General features: G+C 40.9%; 2 protein-coding genes across 2 annotated transcripts; both read right to left on the bottom strand.

Moving 5' to 3' along the window:
- Window positions 1–3236: 3236 nt before the first annotated feature.
- On the bottom strand, window positions 3237–11660 carry LOC125382672 (fibrinogen-like protein 1). Its single transcript, XM_048400812.1, has 4 exons — window positions 11460–11660; window positions 10956–11061; window positions 8092–8316; window positions 3237–3415 (listed from the first exon to the last, which is right to left on the bottom strand). The coding sequence occupies exons 2-4, from the start codon at window positions 10960–10962 to the stop codon at window positions 3246–3248; spliced, it is 402 nt and encodes a 133-aa protein (XP_048256769.1). The 5' UTR covers window positions 10963–11061; window positions 11460–11660; the 3' UTR covers window positions 3237–3245.
- Window positions 11661–15736: 4076 nt separating this feature from the next.
- On the bottom strand, window positions 15737–17411 carry LOC124133199 (ficolin-2-like). The gene is made up of 3 exons (XM_048400999.1): window positions 17407–17411; window positions 16850–16985; window positions 15737–16081 (listed from the first exon to the last, which is right to left on the bottom strand). Exons 1-3 carry the CDS (start codon window positions 17409–17411, stop codon window positions 15737–15739), a joined length of 486 nt encoding a protein of 161 aa, XP_048256956.1.
- Between the last annotated feature and the right edge of the window lie 6931 nt (window positions 17412–24342).

The following is a 24342-nucleotide window of genomic DNA, read 5'->3' as shown; positions in this document are numbered from 1 at the left end:
AACAATTCGCTGAGAAAAAAAGTTCCTCGGATTATTTTAAACAAAATACTTGAACAGACTTTTGCAGAATAATTGAAACTTTAATGACGGTAACAACAACGATTCTGTGTAATCTGATTATATCTCTGGTGTAACTTCACTTATAATATATAGTTTCAAATCAAACCGCTCGCTCTTCCGGTTATCTAATTTGCATATCTAATTTGCATACTTATGTCATTGGGGTATGACATACATGTTTTCATGTCATAAGCTTATGTCATGGATAAATGCTTAAGTTAAATGATAAAGAGAGTTATGGTTCGCACATCGGTGAATAGTATTAACGATACACCCTGACATGTATTGTGTCCCAATATTGGCCACGGAAGTTTTGCCGTGTGCGAAATACGCATCAGTCGGAAAGCGCACGTTAAATCTCCAAAATAAGTAAGTAAGTGTATTGTGCCGGAGGAAAGTGGGGCCGCGGTGGCTATGTCGTCAACAGCGCCGCATTTGCGCCTCCTAGGTGTGCCAGAAACCTATGGCCGTGGGCTTACATCCCCGATTCGTCCTCGTGATGTTTTAAGATTTGCATCCACCACGTGCTCATGGGTTTTACCAAGGTGGGACGCGTCTAAGACCTGCATCACTTCGAGCTTTCCTCCACCGTAACCTTCACACGGCGCGAAAAACTAAAATACTGCTCTTAGCGGCGTTAAATCAAACCCACTCAATCACTTAATATGGGAAGTAGGTGTGAGTGAATATTGTGTAAAGCCGCAGTGAGCAATATTTAAGCTATCCTGAAGGCGTGCTGTACAGAACAGAGCCCGGGCCAGATTATCCAATTGTTAGTATGAGTAGCGTCCTCCGACATTGATCGCGTGAAGATCCAGGTAAAGAATAGATCTTCAGCAACCCATATTTGCCGTAAAAGGCGTCTATGTTTGTCGTAAGAGGCGACTAAGGGTATCGGTTGGTCAGGCTCGCTGACTTGGTTGATGCATGTCATCGTTTCCTAATTGCGTGGATCGATGTTCATGATGCCAATCACCAGATTGCCTGGTCAAGTTTGTAAATAATCGAGTCTGGGCCAAACCTACCAGTCATTGACATCATGAGCATCACGATATGCATCATGCATCAACCAAGTCGGCGATTCCGACCACCAGATTACGTTAGTTGCCTCTCACGACGAGCATAGGTTGCTGAAGACCTGACCCAGATCTTCACGGGGCAAGACATGGATGTAAGGAAATGAGTTGATATTGATTCATCTTATTCTACCAGCGTTATGATCAATTAGAACAGGTTCATCTTTTGAGATGTAAAAGTTTTTTAAAGGTGAGAAAACAACGCCAAATGCCATTGTCTACGGTGAATGTTGTCGCTGCCCGCTTTGTGTCAATGCGCAGGTCCGTATTATAAAGTAGTGGTTAAAATTAACCCGAATGCATGAAGGGCGTATCCCAAGAAAAGTATATAACATGTTGATGTATTTCGACAACATTGGTCGTAATACTTGGGTAGCATCTGTTCGTAGCATTTGATTTTCGCATGTTTTGGGATTTGTATGGTTAAACCAGTCTGATGGGGACAATGTAGCTTTCATTGGGGAATTTAAAACGTGTCTTGTAGATACATTTCGTCAAAACTGGATGTCAACACTCATCAATAGTACCCGATATGTGATGTATAAAGAATGGTATAACACTGAACCTGAAAGATGTTTGGGTATTTACAATAGTAAACGTGTACGCGGTGTTTTTATTAAATTAAGATGTAATGTTTTACCTTTACGCCAGAACGAGGGTAGATGACAATATATTGAATCATGTTTACGTCTATGTCCTGTTTGCAATATGTCTGTTGAAGATGAATATCATTTCGTATTGATCTGTAAACATTATATTGAACTACGTAAAGTTTTTTCCAAGAATTATATCGGAAATTTCCAACTATATATAAATTCAAAAGTCTTTTGTGTACAACTCAGGATGAGTTATTAAAACGTCTGCAATATTATGTATATTATGCATACAAAAAAAGACATGACGTCTTAAAATCCATGTAATGTGTTTCACATTGTACTATTGGCATTGCATTTCTTGTGTATGGGCCAAAGGCCCACACACAAATAAACTAATTTGAAATTTAATTTGAGTTAGTGAGTGGATGAGTATGGTTTAACTTCGCTTTGATCAGTATATCGGTTATATCACGGCGTCAGCTTGATTTGGGAGGAAAGCCTGATATGATGTAGGTCAAGTGAGTGAGTGAGTTGGGTTTAACGCCGCTTTTAACATTATTCCAGTAATATCACGGCGTGCCAGCTTAATGTGGGAGGAAAGCCCAAAGGGATGCAAGTCTCAGACGTTTACCGCTTCGATTAAACCCACGAGCACGGGTATGGTTCTGACAAACCTAGAAACATAATCGGGGCGAACCGGGATTCGAACTCACAATCATAGGTTTCTGGCGTGCCCAAGGGACGCAACTCTGCACAGCGAATCGCGGCGCCTTAGACGACTGGGCCACCCGTGCCCCCTTGATGCAGGTCGAAGATAATTATCACTTTCGTGAAATCCACAAACATCAGTGTTGTAACGACAGCCAGAGAGCATAAACATTACGAATCTTGAATTCGAACCCACAGTGATTAAGACGAAGCTACCAAATATGTCCCTTAATCATTATGGAGAGGAAATTTATACTTACTTTTGATAGTTACTGTTAGACTAACTAGAACAACATAATGGGCTTGTTGCTCAGAAATAAAAGATCTCTATGTCAGCATATGTAAATATGGCTGTCGTCAACAATACTTCATACAAACGTGATATTATTTAGATTTCTCTTCTCTTGGACTTGTTTGAACAGTACTAGTATACCCATTCCCTAAAGTCTTTTGAAAAGAATAGTACAATATATACTCACCATCGAAAGAAACGCGAATACCAAACATGTATGTTAAAATACGAAAACACATTTATATTTAAGAGATGAGATTGGTTGGACGCACAAAGGAACATACTGGTGTGTTGTGTGAAGCGACGCTCATGAACGCATCACATGTGACGTCATAGACCCATGAATCGAAATTCACCGTTTGTCAGGATTAGCTTGTAAAGTTTGAACATTACGTGCAGCATATCGTGATAAGAGTAATGACAGTGGTAACTCTTGACTGATTGTTAGTTTTGTCATTAATTGGAACATATCGGAAACATCTCTTCTTAACGTACATACTTCTCTATAGGTGTCTATATATGTTTCGCGTTTCTTTTGGCGGTGAGTATAGTATATGTTATACGTACGACAAATCCCTCGTAAATGTATTGTTTGTAGGTTTCGTAACCAGCTTCAACAGTGAGGGTGTACCTTCGGCTAGTTGTAAGTTGATGCAGCATCTCGTTGCCAGCCCAGAAACTCCCTGTATGCAGAAGAAAGTTACATGGTAAGTATACCGCTATTATACATGTCGCTTCCGTTTTGTATAGGCAATATTGTTTTGTTGGTGTGTAATGATATACATATGATACTTGGATGGCCCTCCCATGAAATCTTCTTGATTAACGAATTAGACTATAAGACTATTAAGAGGTCTGTGTAACAAGTCGATACCAGAATTCTCTAAAAGTTGTAATAAACAAATTAGCTTGTCAAAGCTAGGTAAGCATGGCCAAATCATACATTCTCGGGCTCGTGAATTGGTCCATAATGTCATAAATTACACGGAGAGAAGAATGTACAAATAAATTTCAAGCATTATCAAGCTTAAGAGCCACTGGTCTGCCTGTATCTACGATAAAGCGCATCACAGCAGAAGTATCGCTCGTGACAAAGGCGAGAGTATGGTGGCCGAGAGGGGACATCACTTTCTCGCGGTAAAGCAATATCCCCTCTTGACCACGATAGGGGATGCATGTGTTACCTGTTTCAATTGGGAGGGAATGGTGAAGTTTTCTAACTTTTAACTTAAACATAATTTAACTGTACAGACTTATGTGATTTTTAAACAATCCGCGTTAAATGTAATTGATTGATTTATGGCTCTATAACGTTATTTATGGTATTTTATGTGAGCATCACGCCCTCAGCACGTGGCGAATCATTGCAATACGCTCTAAATGAATCAGGTTAAAATCTAAACATACTCAACAACAACAGTTCCTGTGACACCAATATTTTAGTGTATTTTTCAACAAGTAAAGTTTGGTTTTCAATATTGTAGTACATGTATGGAATCAAGTCACAAAAACGCAACTGCTACAGAAAAGCATGCATTCCATGCAAAAGTGGGTATAAAAACATGTGCGTTAACGGGATTCCATATGCATTGTTTAGCATCGTGCTGACAACAACCACTCAGAAAAACAATAAAATTACGCAATTATTCAACATTACGAAATGCCACGCCTGTCCAAAAAAGGGGCGTCTGCGAGCCATTTGGATGCTTGAAGCAGGATCGAGTCAACATGATGTTGCAAGACAATTTAACGTCCCCAGAAACACCATTAGGTATTTATGGCAACGTTGGCAACATACGAATGCAGCCAGAGACCATCCTCGGAGTGGCGTAACCAATAATCGACAAGACAACTGGATTCGCACAACACACCTACAAAATCGATTCCAGCCAGCAACAGTGACTGCAAGAAGCATGCCTGGCCTTCGACGAATATCTTCACAAACCGTACGTCGTCGCCTCAGATGTGCAGGGATTGTCGCCAGAAGACCCACCAGACGTCCCGTTTTGACAGGAAACCACAATCAAGCACGTCTACAGTGGTGCAGACAGCGTCTACGCTGGACGGCTATGCAGTGGGGACAAGTTCTATTCACTGACGAGTCTCGTTTTCACCTCAGCCACAGCGATAGACGGATTCGAGTGTACCGACGTCGAGATGAATGTTACGTCAATCATCATGTCATGGAAGAAGATCGGTTCGGGGGCGGCAGCGTTATGGTATGGGGTGGGATTACAGCAAGACAGAGGACCCGTTTGATAGTGGTAGAGGGAAATCTCAATGGACAGCGCTACCGCGACGAGATCATCGGCCCTGTTGTTCTACCGTTTTGCGTCGTCATGGCCAAGGCATTACCTTTCAACATGACAACACCCGGTCTCATATTGCTCGGCTCGTTCAGGATTCTCTTCAACAAAACAACGTGAATGTCATCCCCTGGCCGGCTCGCACCCCTGATCTCTCACCAATCGAGCACATGTGGGATGAGATGGATAGGCGCCTTCGACGTCAACCACGTGTTCCACAGACACTCCAGGAACATCGAAACATGCTCCAGCAGATATGGACAGATATCCCACAGGACTTTGTGCGACACCTGGTCCATTCCATGAGACGAAGATGTGTTGCTTGCATCGCAACCAGAGGTGGACACACACGCTATTGATTTGTAAATTGACATTTTGGCATGTTCATATTTTTTATGAAATCACGCATTTTCTGAAGTCAGTATTGCAAATTAAACAGTTTGAACACTTACAGGAGTCTTTTATCTATTGCAAACCGAAACTGTTTCAGATTTGGTTAAAAAACTTAACTTTACAACCATGCAGTTTTATAAATAGAAAATTGTTACATAATTATGAATCTCCCTGCTAGAACAAAGAGCCTGTACTATCATCGGATATCTAGTCTGGTGGGAAAGTCAAACTCTATTTTACATTCTACTCACTCGTGTCAAACTAGTGATCAGTGAGTACTTAGATTATTGCCATAGTGATAGTGATTCAAACACACACGATTATAATACAGTCGGAACCGTACAATGATCGACATCACTGTATGGTTTGGGGCATGTCTTTGTCGCTTTTATATGGATGTGAACATGCAAGGCAGCGTACTCTCAATCAGTGGAATCCGATCTAATTGCCAGTGCATTTGAAGTCATGCCAAAACTGGGACCCGTATATTAACGATCGGTTGATCATATATACATGTTGGATTAACGAGCATTAAAATGCGTGGTGCTCAGTCGCTAAACAGGCTTGTCATAATGCGAATTAGCCGGGTGTAAAGTGGACGAAAAAATACTATTGTAAGAAATTCACAAAGGCATAACGCAATTTTTGGATTAACAAGGGATTTTATATAAGTCTGATTCCCTCATCTCGGACTGACGAAACTTTAATACTTAGCCTCGTAAGTTTTTATTTGCTTGATTTGGATCGGTTATTGAATAATCAGCAATACGTTATATATTATCCGCATCGTTCGGGAGCTTGTAGATTGAATGTCAGAGGATGAATACTGTATTTGAATAATCAGCAATACGTTATATATTATCCGCATCGTTCGGGAGCTTGTAGATTGAATGTTGGAGGATGAATACTGTATTTGTTAATTCAGAGAGATGAAATTGTATATCCATAAATTAAAGAGGGATGTAAACATACAATGTCAACACCAGACAAGAATCACTTTCGATTATCCACCGAAACTGATTTCATAGGGATCAAAAGGCACCCTAGCGGTGAAACTTATTTGAAATTATCTCTGAAAATCAGTGGTGACACCAGGTGTTCACGAAAAGAGCCAGCATGTCCTGCCCTACCTGTGAACCTTATTTAGATGGATCTCAGAAATCAGTGGTGACACCAGGTGTTCACGAAAAGAGCGAGCATGTCCTGCCCTACCTGTGAACCTTATTTAGATGGATCTCAGAAATCAGTGGTGACACCAGGTGTTCACGAAAAGAGCGAGCATGTCCTGCCCTACCTGTGAAACTTATTTAGATGGATCTCAGAAATCAGTGATGACACCAGGTGTTCACGAAAAGAGCGAGCATGTCCTGCCCTACCTGTGAACCTTATTTAGATGGATCTCAGAAATCAGTGGTGACACCAGGTGTTCACGAAAAGAGCGAGCATGTCCTGCCCTACCTGTGAACCTTATTTAGATGGATCTCAGAAATCAGTGATGACACCAGGTGTTCACGAAAAGAGCGAGCATGTCCTGCCCTACCTGTGAAACTTATTTAGATGGATCTCAGAAATCAGTGATGACACCAGGTGTTCACGAAAAGAGCGAGCATGTCCTGCCCTACCTGTAAAACTTATTTAGATGGATCTCAGAAATCAGTGATGACACCAGGTGTTCACGAAAAGAGCGAGCATGTCCTGCCCTACCTGTGAACCTTATTTAGATGGATCTCAGAAATCAGTGATGACACCAGGTGTTCACGAAAAGAGCGAGCATGTCCTGCCCTACCTGTGAAACTTATTTAGATGGATCTCAGAAATCAGTGGTGACACCAGGTGTTCACGAAAAGAGCGAGCATGTCCTGCCCTACCTGTGAACCTTATTTAGATGGATCTCAGAAATCAGTGGAAACACCAGGTGTTCACGAAAAGAGCGAGCATGTCCTGCCCTACCTGTGAACCTTATTTAGATGGATCTCAGAAATCAGTGGTGACACCAGGTGTTCACGAAAAGAGCGAGCATGTCCTGCCCTACCTGTGAACCTTATTTAGATGGATCTCAGAAATCAGTGATGACACCAGGTGTTCACGAAAAGAGCGAGCATGTCCTGCTCTACCTGTGAACCTTATTTAGATGGATCTCAGAAATCAGTGGTGACACCAGGTGTTCACGAAAAGAGCGAGCATGTCCTGCCCTACCTGTGAACCTTATTTAGATGGATCTCAGAAATCAGTGATGACACCAGGTGTTCACGAAAAGAGCGAGCATGTCCTGCCCTACCTGTGAAACTTATTTAGATGGATCTCAGAAATCAGTGATGACACCAGGTGTTCACGAAAAGAGCGAGCATGTCCTGCCCTACCTGTGAAACTTATTTAGATGGATCCCAGAAATCAGTGTTGACACCAGGTGTTCACGAAAAGAGCGAGCATGTCCTGCCCTACCTGTGAAACTTATTTAGATGGATCCCAGAAATCAGTGGTGACACCAGGTGTTCACGAAAAGAGCGAGCATGTCCTGCACTACAGGTAGCAGGCGCCACTCACACAATTTGCAAAAAAACCGTAAGGAATGGCAACACATACATAAACGTACCGCTCTCGTCTTCTTGATGAAAAAACGATGTTTATAAATATTACATTTAAGATTGATAAACTCATACCTTTCTTGTTAATGACATCATACTCGGAGACACCAAATCCATCCTTATATTCTTGCCAACTTCTCGTAAAGTTCATATATGGTCCATCCTTCTCTATAATCATCATGTAGCTTCTGCCGCCCCAAATCATGTTACAGAACACGCGAAATATAGCCTTCGATGAACGTGGCTGGATGAAAAAGAGTCCCTTTTCTTTGTCATAATACTCGGAACCTTCCGTGCAATCTGGAATAGTTGGAAAGTATGTATTCGTATTTTGCAGTTTAAGGGATTTCCGCCTATGTGATTGGTTTTATTTGCTGCTCACGTGACCCGTTCATTTTGCAATATGCATAAACTATGCTTTAACATGTACTGCGTTTACAAAGTATTAACTTCACCTTTTGACGTTTACACGATTTTTGACCGGAACTACTTTTCATAGGGAATCCCCGGGTTAAACATTTCTCTGCTGTCTCGATCGCCATCTTACCACATTCTTGAGGAGAGGCATATTGGGCAATTTATGAACATTCCTATTTTACACAATGTTTCAGTAAAACATATTCGCGCTAACCAATGGATGCCAGAGGGACATATATGTCAAATAAAATTCAAAATACATCACGCACACAAATACACCGCAAGTTATCAGTTCTGTGGTGAATCCCATTTTCTGGGTTATCATACACTGTCATTTTAGGCAAAGCAAGCTTACTGAAAATGACCTCTGTAAATTCGGAACTTCGTAAATGTCGCCATTTCTGACACATTACTAAATCACCACTACGGCGTTATTAAGTGTATGTTTTGAAATCAAAATATCGGAATTTTACTCGGAGACCTGCCTTTCAAATATAGCATATAAGTGAACAGTACTAGTGTACTGATCACGGGTATCTGGATTTTTATCAAATCACCAATGGTCATTTTGAAACGTCGCCGATATCACTAGAATCAATTAGAATGTTTTGGAAAATACGCAAACACGAGCTCCAAAGCAAAGTTAACTGTCCGCAATATTGTTTTTTGTTTACAAAAACCCGTTTTGCTTATGACGGTTATGGGTCACCTATTACATCACGCATAGTTCATCACGCATATTTCAAACTCAGCAGCCGTACATGTATCCCTAATTCCTCATACATTTTAGAATCGAATGATAAATGGTCTTTATCACCAATAGGCATATAAACTGTCTGGATGAACTCAAGCGACATAAATTAGGTGTGAAAACAAACGTTGTGCTCGAAAAACTGCACTTGTTTGACATGTAAACAAATCAAAATTCAGATTTTAAACTGTGTAGCATTTTCTCCTATTTTGAAAGACACAGCAACTGGGTCCCTGCATTCCAATATAATGTATCCGGTAACTTAAATCCCCTAAAATGTGCATCACAGTAAAATTTACATCTCTTGATCTTCAAAGTACGATTTTTTAAGAAATGAATTTCACATTGTGTAGGTGGCAAGAGCTGGCGCTTACACGATATTAACTTGCACGATTGAAAGCGTTCTCACTCCAGTAAACCAACACAATATATATATTGGGTAGGTTTCTCGGCAGGATATAGCCAACGGATAAAAACGATATCCGTTGGGGTCGTATGCGGATAGAGATGTAAATAACAATTGCTAATAGGTAATCTGGAGAAACTGCTCGGATAATTGCTGTTATTATCAAAAGAATAGTCTAATATACTGAAAACCAATGTCTAACTCTGACGCAGCTAAGGCATTTTACACGTTTTGGCATCTTTGGAGGTAAAAATTGCGAAACAATTTAACGAGGTTACTAGCCAAGCGAGATCAGTTTCGATACATGTAGCTGTTCTTGTAGACATCTGCGGCTTTAAAACAATTGGATTTGGCCAAAACATGTCCGAATTTTTAACCTTGTTTCGTTTTGTCGCTGTGTGTACATATGACCGCTCTTCGTAACGTTATGACTGGACAGGCAGACTATTAACAAACGTGACGTCTCAAAGACTAGGGTTGAGGTAGCCTCCCTTTGATAAAGGGCAGTTACTCTAGCGAAAGTCAAGTAGAAAGAATTTGTGAGTCAGTTGTTGTTACGCCGCTATATTAAGTTACGCCACTGTAAAAGTTAACAGGTTGCAGTTAGAACTGTACAGACTGTTGTCACTGACCGACTGTCACATCACTTACCTTCTGACGTAATATATATTAATGTGCAAATTCAAGGAGACTTTTAATGTTAAAGTAATGCTTGTGAGAGATGGGAAGAGAGTTTTAGAGTGCAGAATTGAAGAATGTCATTATAAAGGTATTCACGCTTGTGTGTTTGGGGATGGTAAATGTCCTGTATTATATGGTACATGTATATGTCAAAATAGGTAAAGTCATCAGACATCATACATGTCATGGATGCGTCTAATGAGGAAATGGCCGCCAAATGCCTTCCAATGGACAATCAGCAATCAATCCTTACAAATACACATATATTCAGTAGATGTTACATTAATAATTCAATACAAGATCTCGTTTTAAGAATCATTGAAAGAGGTTGTCATCGAGTGTTTTGTTTACTGTACAGATGTCAATTTTGAGTGAATCAGTTGGGTGTTACGTCGCCATGAATGGGCTCCGCACCCCGTACCAATGTTAAGAATCGAACCCGTGCCTTCGTTGTGGCGAACCAACGTTTTAACTACAAGGCTTCCAAATCACCTGGGGTCAAAGTGAAATGTGTTTATCGTTGAGTGATACAGGCGAGTTTAGCTATGATCATAGTAGAAACATTTAGAAAATGGGTTTATAATAGTAATGGTAATGTTACAGGACATATCTTAAACACCAATATATAAACCACACTAGTTTCACCTTACAATCGGTCTAAAACAGGGCCACAACTATACGTACCTTGCATAAGTCTTTCACAACTGTCTCCGAGATACCCATCGTGGCAACGGCATTTACTTCTGTTCGTCAGGTAGACACCGTGACCGTTGCAAACCTGATCCTTTTCCTACAAAACCGAATGTATGTTAAAAACTTTATTTGTTCACCAAGTGGAATAACTGGTATTAATGTGGCACGTGTGTTTAACGAATAGTAATATGGATACAATTCAGCGTAGATTAATAATCTACTACATACACATTGGCAACCGGGCTAGAATTACGTCACCAACACTGTATTGTCGGAAGAGGCGACTACATTTGATCTGGCGTTCAGGATCATTGGCTTGGTTCATTGTGTTTCATCGTACTCCGATAACGTGCGACGTTTCTCATAATGTCAGCCACTGGTTCATATGTCTCAGATTCGATTGTCTACAAGTCGCCGTGATATAGCTGTAATAATGATTACTACGGCGTAAAACAAAACAAAACAAAACAAAAATATGTTTGAATGTCAACCTACATTGTACAACCTGAAGACCTGAACGGGGGTAACGCATTCTGTGTCTGTCAATGCTACGTTGGTATTGAGATAGCAACTCCCTCCATCGTCCTCTGCCTTGAAACTGAAAGAAGTGCACCTTGGACTCGAAGAGCAAGATAAAGCACAATGAGCCCTGGTGCTGGATGACACAATGCCTGTACCGTTAACACTGAGTGGGTCTAAGCATGAAACCACTCTGTTGTAGATGTTGTTTGATAAGAGCCCAGACGCAGAGGTAGCCATTAAGCAGATGAAGGTGATGGAGACCGGCACATTCATCGTGGAATTACCTACAAAAACATGGTCATGGTCACCTGAAATTTAGAAGAATCAACTTGACAATTACAGTCTTCACAATGAAGACAAGCGAACATCCTTGGAAATAATGTTTCCTGAATGTTTTAACACGTTTTATATAGTCAATCTTGCATGCCTTATTCCGTACAAGATTTGTTTTATGTGTTAGTTCGAAGTGTCGTTAAATTTTATGTTACGGATATGGAGTCCATAAATACACAGTACAACCATCAAGGCGAGTAAGTGAATATTATTTCATGCCGCTTTGAACAGTTTTCCGTTTGATGTGGGAGGAAGGCCCGAAATGATGCAAGTCGTTCACCACTTCGGTGAAACCCACGAGCATGTGTATGGCCCATTGGAATAACAAATCCAGGAAGAAATAATCAGGACTAACCGGGATTCGAAGCCACAATCATGGGTTTCTGGCACGCCTTAACCATCAAGATGTGTCATGTACCATCGCGATACCTTCATACATCCCCGTGGGGTTATATCCCCTACCTACCTTGACGTGACGCTTGAACACTGCACGGCAGCTCAACGCTCTGAGTATAACAGAACGAGCGCGTCGATGTCGGTGAACTATGATCTTGAGAAATATGTACCGAATCAATGATATTGAAAACGTATAAATGCGACACCCATATCTGTAGTTACGCATAACGTCTTGGCAGTATGATCTATTTGTTTAACACTTAACACTTAAAGGAAATCAATTGAGATCGGTGTCTTGTAAACACAATCAAATTATAAATGCGATATTGGGGACGATAACGATGTTATGTTTGTTTTGACTCCCAATTAGTATACTGTTTTCCTGACTGATTACACAAGACAGTGCCTGCTGTTGCGGGCACGAACTCACTAATGGAAACACATCTCTTTTACTCGCAGCCCAAGATAGAAAACAAACGAACTAAGAACCTAAACATTTCCAAGGTCTCTCTTAATTATTTGTTCTGCGTGTTTATTTGCACTGGGTACGTTTGTATAAATACGGAAAATTAATTTTTGGAAATTGATATCTTAAAAGTAGTTCTAGGTACGTGAAACAATTAAAAAACAATAAATGAAATAGATCATGCATTTATGTCACACACAAATCACCTTAATACCCGATACCATTACATTAGACGGATGCCAAATGTCGCTGTATATTTGTCACGACACATTAATGTAATGCCAACCTCGATACCTTTGCCCCTACTAGCTTGGTAACTGTCCACGGCAAAACGTCTGTAGTTCTTCAAAAAGTACCTATCATAACCAAAAGGCATCTCATAAATATACGGAGATAATAGCGAAATGATATGATAAAAATTCTTAAATGATCCTTAACTTACGTGTCTTGTTAATGATAATAGAATATGCAATGCTGTGGCACAGGCATGTGTTCATGAATCACTATCAAATAGTGATGATTCCAGGTGCTCGCGGAAAGGTGTGCGTATCCTGCCCCACCATAGGGACTCGTCACAAACACATGTAAAGGCAAGTCAAATGTAAACCTGAAACTCCGTAGGAACATATGGTGCAAGTCAAAATATGGAATTGCAATCGGACATCATTTTGGTCACTAATAGTAAGGCCTTGAATTCTGTAACCCTGATCAAACAACGTCTTTGAGATGCTCAAAGAAAGAAAGATGGGATGTTGATAGCTTACGTCTCAAGTCTTATCTATACGTTTCAAGTTACCTTGATTGTAAATTGCTGGTAAAAAGAAAATATACACCCATGTTGATAGTGGCTACAAAAAAAAGAATTATTCGAATTTGAAGTATAGGTCATAGGTGATGCTACATGCATCATATCAATGAGTATTTCACAACAGGTGACGTGCACATGACGTCTTAAGGAACACCGCATTTTCACAGTCCACGGTAATGAGCAAGGTGAAGAAGGTATTGTCACGATCAATTTGCGTTGGTTCACAGATACCAGAATTCTCAACAGCGAATATGACCACCACAAGAACCAATGCACGCCCAGACTCGTCGTCACATCGACGTTGTCAACCGCCTGATGACGTTATATGGAATCCGTTGCCAGTTGTCCCTCAGTGCTGCTTCCAGCTGAAGACGGTTCTATGGTTGATGAGGATGCCTCCTGCTCTGACGATCCAGATGATCCCAAGAGTTCAATGGGGTTTTAGTCCGGGAGTGAACTGACCATTGAAAAACGGCGACGTTGTGCGCTGCCAGGAAATCAAAACCACTACCCCACCGCCACCATATGGATGCACTTCCCGAATCGCCTCCCACGACCCTCGACAATGGTTAACCCAAGTACGACAATCATCATGGAATAAGCAGAATCTGCTTTCGTCAACGAAAAGCGCTCTCAGCATGCCCTCCAATTTATTTAAATGAAAAGAAGCATTATCGGAATTAATGTAAGCGATATCGTGTGTATAGCTACCAAATACGAAGGAGTATGCGATATAAATGCAGTAACTATCGTCGTAATAGCAGTTTCTCATTAGCACTAACACACAGCCCCTACTGGAACCGACAGTATCAGCATCCGAACACTTTCGGCTTTTGACGGATGCAGCCGAAGTTATTCCGCTGCATATTACCAAGTTTCCCATGGCGGCTGTGCACGACAATTGTCAAATCAGATAATTTCTTCTTTAATTATTTTTTTCTCCTTTTAAACATTGTTACTTATTATGAATCATCTGAATTATAAAATTAGCGTGGTCAATGGCGTGCAAACAATTACCATCGCAAACATCAATTACCGCTATCTATAATTTGTTCTAGCAAAATATACATGTATCCCTTTCTACAGCTTGTGCAATATTATACGTCAAAGTAGCGCCACTCTTGTTTTACAGGTCAGAAATATGGGGCGCAAAATATAATTACACCATTGAAAAAGTACATTCTTCTTCCAATACCTCCATATAGACACATTGGGTGAAGCTTATCTGTGTTTCTCGTATCACTTGCCGTAATAATTATTGGCCTATTGGGAAAATACGTTTTGAGAGAATGTATGAGCATGGTAACACTGCAGATACCAAATAGATATCAAAATGTAAAACATCGCGAAAAGCAGAACGCATAACACCCACTCCCAGCTACACCAAATTGCATTACATTTTGAAAGAAAAGGTTTCAATATAGACCATAGGAAGTTTCAGCCTGCACTATGGTCAAAATACAGAGGCCAAACCAAGGTTAAAACTTAAAATACGGAACATATACGTTGAGCCCCACTACAATCTACACATGTACCAAATATTTGAGTCTGGCCATGAATTGCTTTCCTTTCTACTGAACATCGGATTCAACCTCTTAAACAAAGTGGGCGGTCGGGTAGCCTAGTGGTTAAAGCGTTCGCTCGTCACGCCGAAGACCCGGGTTCTATTCCCGACATGGGTACAATGTGTGAAGCCTATTTCTGGTGTCCCCCGCCGTGATATTGCTGGAATAATGCTAAAAGCGGCGTAAAATCAAATTCACTCACTCTTAAACAAAGTCAGGTTTTATCATACGTGGGAACGAGAAAGGGAAGTTTCAGTTTTATTGGTCACTGTTTCTGGGGAGATAGTGTTTACAGTACGAGGAAATACAGTTCTAGAGAATCGAAGAGCAATGTCAAAGTGCAAAGGTAACATAAATATCAATATATCACGATAAACGGAGAAATATGTGTGAAGCCACCCTACCAACTACACATGCCATCTGTCATTACATTTTCAAAGGAAAAGGCTGAGTAATGTTTCAGCATTCAGTATGGTCGAAGTACAAAGGTTAAATAAATGTCAGTACATAAAAATATCTAAAAAGGCGGAACACATACGCCAAGCCCTACTGCAAACTACAAACATATCAAATGTCATGACATTTTGTATAAAAATGACCAAGTAATGGCCATAACAAGTTTTTCAATATGGTTGTATAACAGAATTAATATCTAAAGCAGCGTTGAACCATATGCAATCAATCATCCACTCCTGAACACTTCCGGCAGGCCATGTGTTAGAAACATTTCTAAAGACACCGGTGAATAGTTTCCAGGAACTGGCCAAGAAAGAGCGAGAGGATCAAATGACATGTATGTGTCAGATGGTGGCTGCGGTTGTCCTGTGGGGTTGTAGCCCCCGCATGTCGTGAACCACCACCCTGACTGGTGAATGTCTGCGCAGTTGTCAACGCTGAGGTCGTTGTCAACGTCGTAGGTGGAAAACTTGGTCCCATTAGCCAGCGTCAGTCCATCGCCAAGCACGTTTTTGTCATTTGGGCCTCCAAATTCAAAGGTGAATGCGTAACCTTCGTCTTCACCTTTTACCTGAAGATGACATTAAAAGTATCTTGAACGCAAACGACAAACTTATTGATCCAATTTGCTTTGTACAAAAAGAACATGAAATCTTCTGTTTAATCTGGATATAAGATGGTTTTCCTATATTTCATATCTGTACCGACCATTTTCTACCCGTTACAGCTATGCAGGTATATTACCATGTGCGGTATGTGCATTTTTAAACAACAAATAACATGTGTGCTGGACCATCACGGCAGGAACTGACCATCACGGCATGTTACACTAACACTGAACAGCCTAGCACTGTGACTTAATATGACATTGTAACCTGCGCAACGTCTGATATCAAGAAGGACATAACGAACTGAATTTTGATGTCGAGCAATGGTAATAAATGTTGTTGTTTTATAATGTTAATAGCGAATATACCGCAAATATCAAACTTCAACGCAAGAAAATAAGCAGTTTCGATAATCTGCCAAATAGGATTCCATTTGGCGTAAAAGGGAAAATGTTGGTGAAAAGTTGTTGTTTTTCTTTTTATATCAATGGATCACTGAAATGAGTGATGACACCAGGTCTCCTCTTGTAACAAGCATGAATACATGAAGTCATATTACAAAGTACTCTAGATCTATTTACAGTTATAAATTCAAACCGCTTCTTTCTTCGCTAGCGGTTTGAATTTAAAACCGCTTCATTCTTCTACTAGGGGCGGTCGGGTATCCTAGTTGTTAAAGCGTTCGCTGGTGACGCCGAAGACCCGGGTTCGATTCTACTTCATACACTTACCACAAATCCGTAATACTGATACTGCTTATACGGTTGTCCATTGAACTTGGCTTCAACGATCAAAGCGTGACGTCGGTTGTTGGTGACATAATGCAGCAACTCGTTGCCGATCCAGAAATTACCTGTATTCAAATCACTGTTACATTCCCATCGCAAATCAACCAACTGATACTGAAGTCTGACACTACATTGTTGTAACTGTTATTCAAAAGTTGCATTCCAAATCTAACAAACGATATTCTAGCAGCGCTATCCACTTACAAACACGACAAAGTACGTACGAATGGCCTCTTGATATAATGTTACACAGCAAAAAAAATGCAGTTTCCGGTATCCGGATACCTGCCGGATACCTCCGGACACTTACCCAAAACGCATCCAGGTATCCGGTGGCAGATACCTTGCCGGATACCAGATCCATGGTATCCGGCATGGACACCTCACCTGAAAGTATGCCACCTGGAATCCGGGTATCCGGCACCGGATACCTCACCGGATACCTCAATCTGGGTGTCCAAGGATCCGGCACTGGATACCAAGGATCCGGCACCGGATACCTCATTCTGAGTTTCAAAAAACATGTCACAATTTGGGGGGTTAATTTTGTTCAATTAAGTGTGAAACACCTAAATTTATATTGGAAACTAACCAAGAAAATTGAACATTGCTGAAGGTATCCAGAAGGTATCCGGCAGGTATCCGGATGCAATTTTTCGAGATGCCTTATTTCTGGTAAATAATGTTAGCCTGGGCATATCAGATAGCTGTAGTAATATTCTGTGTCATTTTAGTTGTAAATATCCCCTTAAAGTTGAAATTAATTTGACTCTCCATCACCCGTCTTTCTCGCATTCTTGTCTCACTACACACGTCATTTACTTCATACTCAATATGACCAATAACTGATGATGGCATACGATATGGAATATACTACAGATGTCAAAGTTTACATAAATTTCATTTTATTCAGATTGTATCGCAGTATTTTGATGAAACTGAGCATTTAGGTTAGTTCTGACATTTTCTGAGGTTACCAATATATATGACACTGGATATTACGAAAGTTTAAGAATATCTTCCAATTTAATACAAGAAATAGTGTATCCTATTCCTTCTTTGAACCCTTTCATAAATTCCTACCAATTTCCAAATATCAATTCCAACATCATTCTGACAATCAGAAGGCTGCAGTGTTGGGGAGTCTTCACATTCTCCGAAAAGTTCTGGGTGGGTTCGACAAGGCAGCACTTTCTGGGGGAAGTCACATTCACTGTGCCAGGATCATCTAACCCTCTTTGGTGCTTCTCTTTTATTTTAAAGTGTACATACTTACCATATAGTTTATACTATAGTTCTTAGAAACAAAAGAAAATGGAATTAGGCCAATTACCAGTTCGGGTGTTTGATGCTTGTTCGAGGTCACCGAATCCGTGTTTATAGTCGTACCAATTTCGGTGGAAGTCTACAAAAGGGAAGTAATTTGCATCCAACATGACGTATGTTCTGCCCAGCCAAACCATGTAACAGAACGCGAGGAAGGGTGGATGCAGCGATGAAGGCTGAACGTAGAAGACCCCCTTTTCGTTACTGTATTGACCCCCAGAGAATGCCTCACTGCAATCTGAAAAAAACATTTTCTCTTGACAACGAAGGAATGTAATTCACAATAATACGATATATTATAGGAGGTTAGTACGTTATCTGTGTACGGACCGCCTCCGTGGCCTAGTGGATAGAGCATATGCCCGGAGAGCGGAAGGTAGATGGTTCGATCCCCGGGCGTCTCATACAAACATACGTCAAGACATGGTACCCCTTGTTGCCCTGCCTAGCGCTCAGCAGTAAAGGGATATAACTAGGATTAGTCGGCTCCGGGGCTGTAAACTGTGTCTGAGTGGACTATCCATTTTAAACTGCGGCATGGTGTCTCAGTGGTCTGGCACTATATAATAAAATCGGATCAAGTCCGGACTAGTACAAGTAGCCACAGACACACCTACACAAACCTACACACACGGGTGGCCCAGTCGTCTAAGGCGCCGCGATTCGCTGTGCAGAGTTGCGTCCCTTGGGCAAGCTAGAAACCTATGATTGTGAGTTCGAATCCCGGTTCGCCTCGATTATGTTTCTAGGTTTGTCAGCACCATACCCGTGCTCGTGGGTTTCACCGAAGTGGTAAACGTCTGAGACTTGCATCACTTCGGGCTTTCCTCCCACATTAAGCTGACACGCCGCGATATAACTGTAATACTGTTAAAAGCGGCGTTAAACCCAACTCACTCACTCACTCACTCACTCAAATATATCAACACTCGTCAACGAAAGAAGAAAGACCCATATGCAAGTCTTGCACATCGATTTGTGTATTATAGTTGATATCTGCAGACACTTGAGATATTCTATATGTATAATCCAACTTCTCACCTTTTGAAATCAAGAGAAATATATAAATATGCGTAAACAGTACCTTCAGCAAGTTTACCACAGGCGTCACCGATATAACCATCGTAACAGCGACAGGTACTGCTGCTTGTGTTAAAGTCGCCATGGCCATTGCATTGTGAGTTGATACCCTGTAACCAACATAAATAAGACAGTGAATGTCCTTAGTTCCTGTCGTTGAAATCACATGTATGTGTGTGATAAGTATTGACATGCCCTCACTGATATTTAATAGGAGGAACGCGTGTCTACATTTGTGTTGTCCTCCTCCGAAACTCCTCACTTAGGTTTCCAAAATAAAACGAAAATGACTCTTCGTATTTCGGGCCAGATACAATATTTTCATGGCTTCATCTGTCCTAGTTCATCATACAGTATCAGTAGTACAATTTTATTAGGATTTACAAGAAAAGATATAGCTTATTTCATTTTATGCCATGTCATTTTTGAAACTTAGTGAGGGCAATACAACTTTGACTTACATTTAGTATCTTGAAATGTGTAAATTCGTTCACGCATCCTTCTTCAGCCACAGCAATATGGTTCAAGTAGCATGTTCCTTTATGTCCATCCGTCTTGAAGCTGAAGGAACTGCATAACGGGTGCGATGAGCACGCTAACGCACACGTCACGTTACTCTCGTATGTTGAGGAAGTCTTGCCAATGCCTGTTGTAGCGGATGGATCAACGCATGAGCGAACCTTTGCGTAGTTCTTGCTTGGCAAATACCCATAAACGGACACAGAAAGGTGTACAAATAGAACGATGGCCAAACGTGTTGTCCTTAATCTGGAAGAGAACAATCAGATGTCATTTTCCTGATTCTAATTTTACCATTTTCATAAAGATATCTTATTCAGCTTGATAGCTAAAATGGATAGAATTATCATTAATACAAAGAATAAAAGAAGGTGGCATCCATAAAATGCGTCATGTATTCATGTTCTCCCAACTTCTAAATGCCTATCAGAGACTTTATTCGACATCAACATGGAGATGAGGCTATAGGTGACATCAATCAGTACAACAGCATCACCCAGAACATCAGGACCAACAAGAACTTTACCTTTCTACTACGCTGCAGAGATAACAAGATAATTCTCAAAGGTCTACGTTTGAAGTCACCTGTCCAACCATGCAACAGCACAATAGCTAGGGTTTTACATCAGGTACAAAGAATAAAAGAAGTTGCTATCCATAAAAAAGCGGCATCAACATCTTGTTAAGTAATTACATTAAAATTATTTTATTCGTGACTAAATCAATAAATAGATGACGTCACTTGGAGGCAGCTAACGGGAGTACCCAAGGGTTCAGTAGGTGTTGGTAACTTACATGTCGGCCATCCAAAATACGACGCAAATCAGCTAACATGAGCTAACAGGTGGTCAACCAAGGTTCACCTGGGTCGTCCAGGGTTTTCAAATAGAACGCAAGAACTAACACTGATCGTGACAGTGCAATGGGGTAGTTTTGTTGTTAAAGCGTTCACTGGTATCCCAGACAGACGTTGGTGCTCTCTTTATTTCTGCTTTTGACAACACAAGTCCGTCTTTGGGTCTACAACGTTTATTCTTGATCTTAATATAACTACACAGTAAACTGGGCGGCAAAAGAAAGTATAGGTCGAGTTCCATGATCGACATAAAAATAACAAGAAGAGGTTTTGTTGTTAATTATTATATAATCTAGGGAGGGGTAACAAATGATTGATCAACCACAATGAAATTGTGCAATCACAGATAAAGTAAGCTCAATGTAAACAATGGTGGGGTAAGAAATTTCATTTTCAAAAGTTGTCTGAAATGTCACCAAAAAATTGTCAGACACACTGCAAGTTCATTGTCGACACAGTTGCCTTCAATAGCGTGTATGACCTCCAGCTGCCTCAATGCATGCTGTGATACGCCGCCTCATCGATGACGTCAGTCTTCTGAGAACGTGGACTAGAATCCGTTGCCACTCGTCTCTCAGGGCCTGCTGCAATTCTTGTCTGTTGATGGGAGGCTGATGGCGTGCTCTAATCTGTCTGCCAAGATGGTCCCACAGATGTTCAATTGGATTCATATCGGGTGAGTGGGCAGGCCAGGGCAAAACGTCAACGTTCTGCTGGTTTAGAAAGTTCCGAGTCAGTCTTGCAGTATTGGGCCTGGCATTGTCGTGTTGAAACAATGTACCCTGCTGTTGGTTTGTAAGAACGGAAGCACAACTGGCTGCAACACTTAGTCTCTGTACTGTACAGCGTTCAGGTTTCCCTATATAATCACCAAATCAGTCTTCTGATCTCCACAAATACCGCCCCACACCATGACACCTCCCCTGCCGAATGGATGGACCTCTCGAATACACGCCGGAGCCAAACGTTCCCCTCTGCGTCGATAAACTCGTTCTCTGTCGTCATTTCGAAACAAGTTAAACCGACTTTCATCAGTAAACAGCACTCGACGCCAATTTCTCACCTGCCAGCGTCGAACCTGCCTCGCCCATCGTATTCTCAGGCGTCGATGTTGAGCAGTCAGTACCATTCCTCGGCAAGGACGATGCGCTCGGATTCCAGCAGCACGAAGTCGTCGTAGTACTGTACGTTTGCTAATGGGATGTCCCAACGCTGTTGCTGCCGTCCCCGTCGCCGTTACGAATCTATTTCGCAGGTGAATGAGCCGTATCTGACCGTCTTCCAGTGGTGTTGTCACTCGGGGTCGTCCGGTTCTAGGCCTGTCCTGTGTCCTCCCTTTCTGCCCGTACCGTTGAATCAGCCTGGCTACTGTCAATAGTGTACGACAAACCTTCTGCAGGTGGCGCGTTCGAGTGAGGTGTTTTTTGGTACCTGTTCCTCGGCAGTCATATTCCCAATACCGATATTCCACTAGTTATCGCTGTTTTTAGGAAAATTACAAATTGCCAACATATACTTTCTTTTGCCGCTTAGTTTATTACAGAAATGGCCAGGCAGCATCTCGGAGGCGCTGTCCTAGGGTCAAGTCTCGACTCACAGAAAGCGTACTATCTTTAACCCTCACTGTCAGACTGCCATGTATCCTATTACGTTACATATATGGTCAGCCTGCAGTATCCCATACCTCATCCACAAAGTTAAGCTTCAGTGGCCAACCGGCCACCCGCACATGACTCTGTGCTGCTGGCCATGGTAATGATACCCCAGCTGCTGTTATAATTTGTATTGGCAGCACTTTGAATATTTAAATAGATAAAATCAACTTACGTAACTGGGGGAATATATAACACGTATACAGACTCCCTGTTGAAACCTTTTTACCCTGCAAAACTCCCTATGATACTGGTTCCATCGGGGTATTGCTAGAATGTTACTGAAAGTTAATAAAACTTGCCAGTGAATTCTCTACGAGGCAAACTATACCTGCTAAATACACGTGTATCAGTATATTTATCCACCTTCACTAACCAATTCCACTGGAGAGGATCATGGTATAAAAGGATTGCACTAACCTGGACGACATCGCAGCATGTCCTGAGCGTCACGTATGTAAAACAGAACCGAGTGGCATGTTCAAAATAATGCAAGTCCTTTTTATCTAAAAGGAATGTTAATATTAAGTCGTACAAAGTGGTACATATTGACTCGGTTTATGCAAGCGTTCTATAATTCAATATTTTGCTAATTGGCCATCAGCGCATTTTCATCGACATGTGATGTTCCACTCCATCGACAAATAATATCTAGATGTTATACTAAGGACGTCATCGACGACAGATTCGTCGCGGTGCTAAGCGGGTTTATTCTAGAAGACAGAATAAAACAGAAGAAACGTTTTATTACACTATTGTACCTGGAACAACAGTTCCATCACACGCATACTGTATCCATGGTGTAGTGAATAACACGTCTGTCCGTAGAGCGATCTCCTGGCCACGTCATGCCAAAATATGTTAAACGATGAAACTTGTTGTTGCGCTGCCTGTCGCTCGGCATTATAGGGATAAAATAAGGATTGGCCAGCTCAAGAGTCTGAGTGGGTTATCCATGTTAAACTGAGACATAGCATTGGGACAGCACTACAAAACCGGCATAAGACTTAGAGAGCACTATCAAAGGACTAAAGTCCAGACTAGTACAGCACACGAAAGTACAAGCACATCGCTAAGTGAGTGAAATAACCTTGAACACGACGTTAACCCAATTTTAACTCAATCACACAAAATTGCTCTTCACCTTAAGGCACCGTTTAACTAATTTTTCTTTTTTAATTATATCAATAATTCATTTTATTTATGTCACAAATTAGTTTTTTTTTCTTCTTTTCTTTTACTTTTAAACATCATGAATGCGACACGGATATATATCACCAGACAAGAAAAGAATCATCGTGAAAAGATGAAAGAATCATACTCATTATCATAAAATGAATGATTGATTTGTGTTGGTCGAGTTTGTGATGTGTCAAAAAACACATTCTGTTTAGAAGGCACAAATCCGATGCTTTGTATCATAAATACCTCTAAAGCTATCATGATTACATTTATTGATGTCTAAATCTAGAATATATGAGGTCGATAAAATTACATTAGATTCATTAGTATTGAATGCTATGAGGAAATTGAATTTGTGATATGAATAATTAATTATGTGAGGTTAATAAACGTAATGATAAAATGATATGGCCCTCGTATTGATTTGGATCTATGAGATATAAATAAGATGGCTATCGTATGCACAAGCATGCGCGTAAAGCTGTTTAGTGTTGTTTGCATGAGGTTTCGAGAAGAATCGTTATTCACATATTGCACTTATTATTGATTAATTAATGACCACAGTGATCATTACGTCCTACACCTTCTCGATGAAATGCCATCATAAAGGGTAAATATATTAAATGGCAGGGGAATCGTTAAAAAAACACTTATGCTTTTATGGGCTTCGCCTTGTTATTTTCAGTAACTGTCGTGTACTTGAACACTTCACGTTCTTTAAGTTTGTATTTTACGGCTATACTTCCATGGCCATCATGTAATATCAACAACAAACGATGTTGTTACTATGCAATTCCTTCAATGTGAGGCTCGGAAATTAT

Source organism: Haliotis rufescens, unplaced genomic scaffold (genome assembly GCF_023055435.1).
Source record: "Haliotis rufescens isolate VD_foot unplaced genomic scaffold, xgHalRufe1.0.p SCAF_20, whole genome shotgun sequence".
In the NCBI taxonomy this organism is placed as follows: Eukaryota; Metazoa; Mollusca; class Gastropoda; order Lepetellida; family Haliotidae; genus Haliotis; species Haliotis rufescens.
The sequence above is the reverse complement of the archived record's forward strand: the minus strand, read 5'-3'. Positions and strand labels throughout refer to the sequence as shown.

Excerpts from the sequence above, each read along its gene's own strand:
- LOC125382672 (XM_048400812.1), bottom strand. Across the intron at positions 3,416-8,091 it reads TGATGTCATTAACAAGAAAG|GGAGTTTCTGGGCTGGCAAC; the intron begins GTATGAGTTTAT and ends TTCTGCATACAG.
- LOC124133199 (XM_048400999.1), bottom strand. Across the intron at positions 16,082-16,849 it reads ATCAGTATTACGGATTTGTG|GTAAAAGGTGAAGACGAAGG; the intron begins GTAAGTGTATGA and ends TGTCATCTTCAG.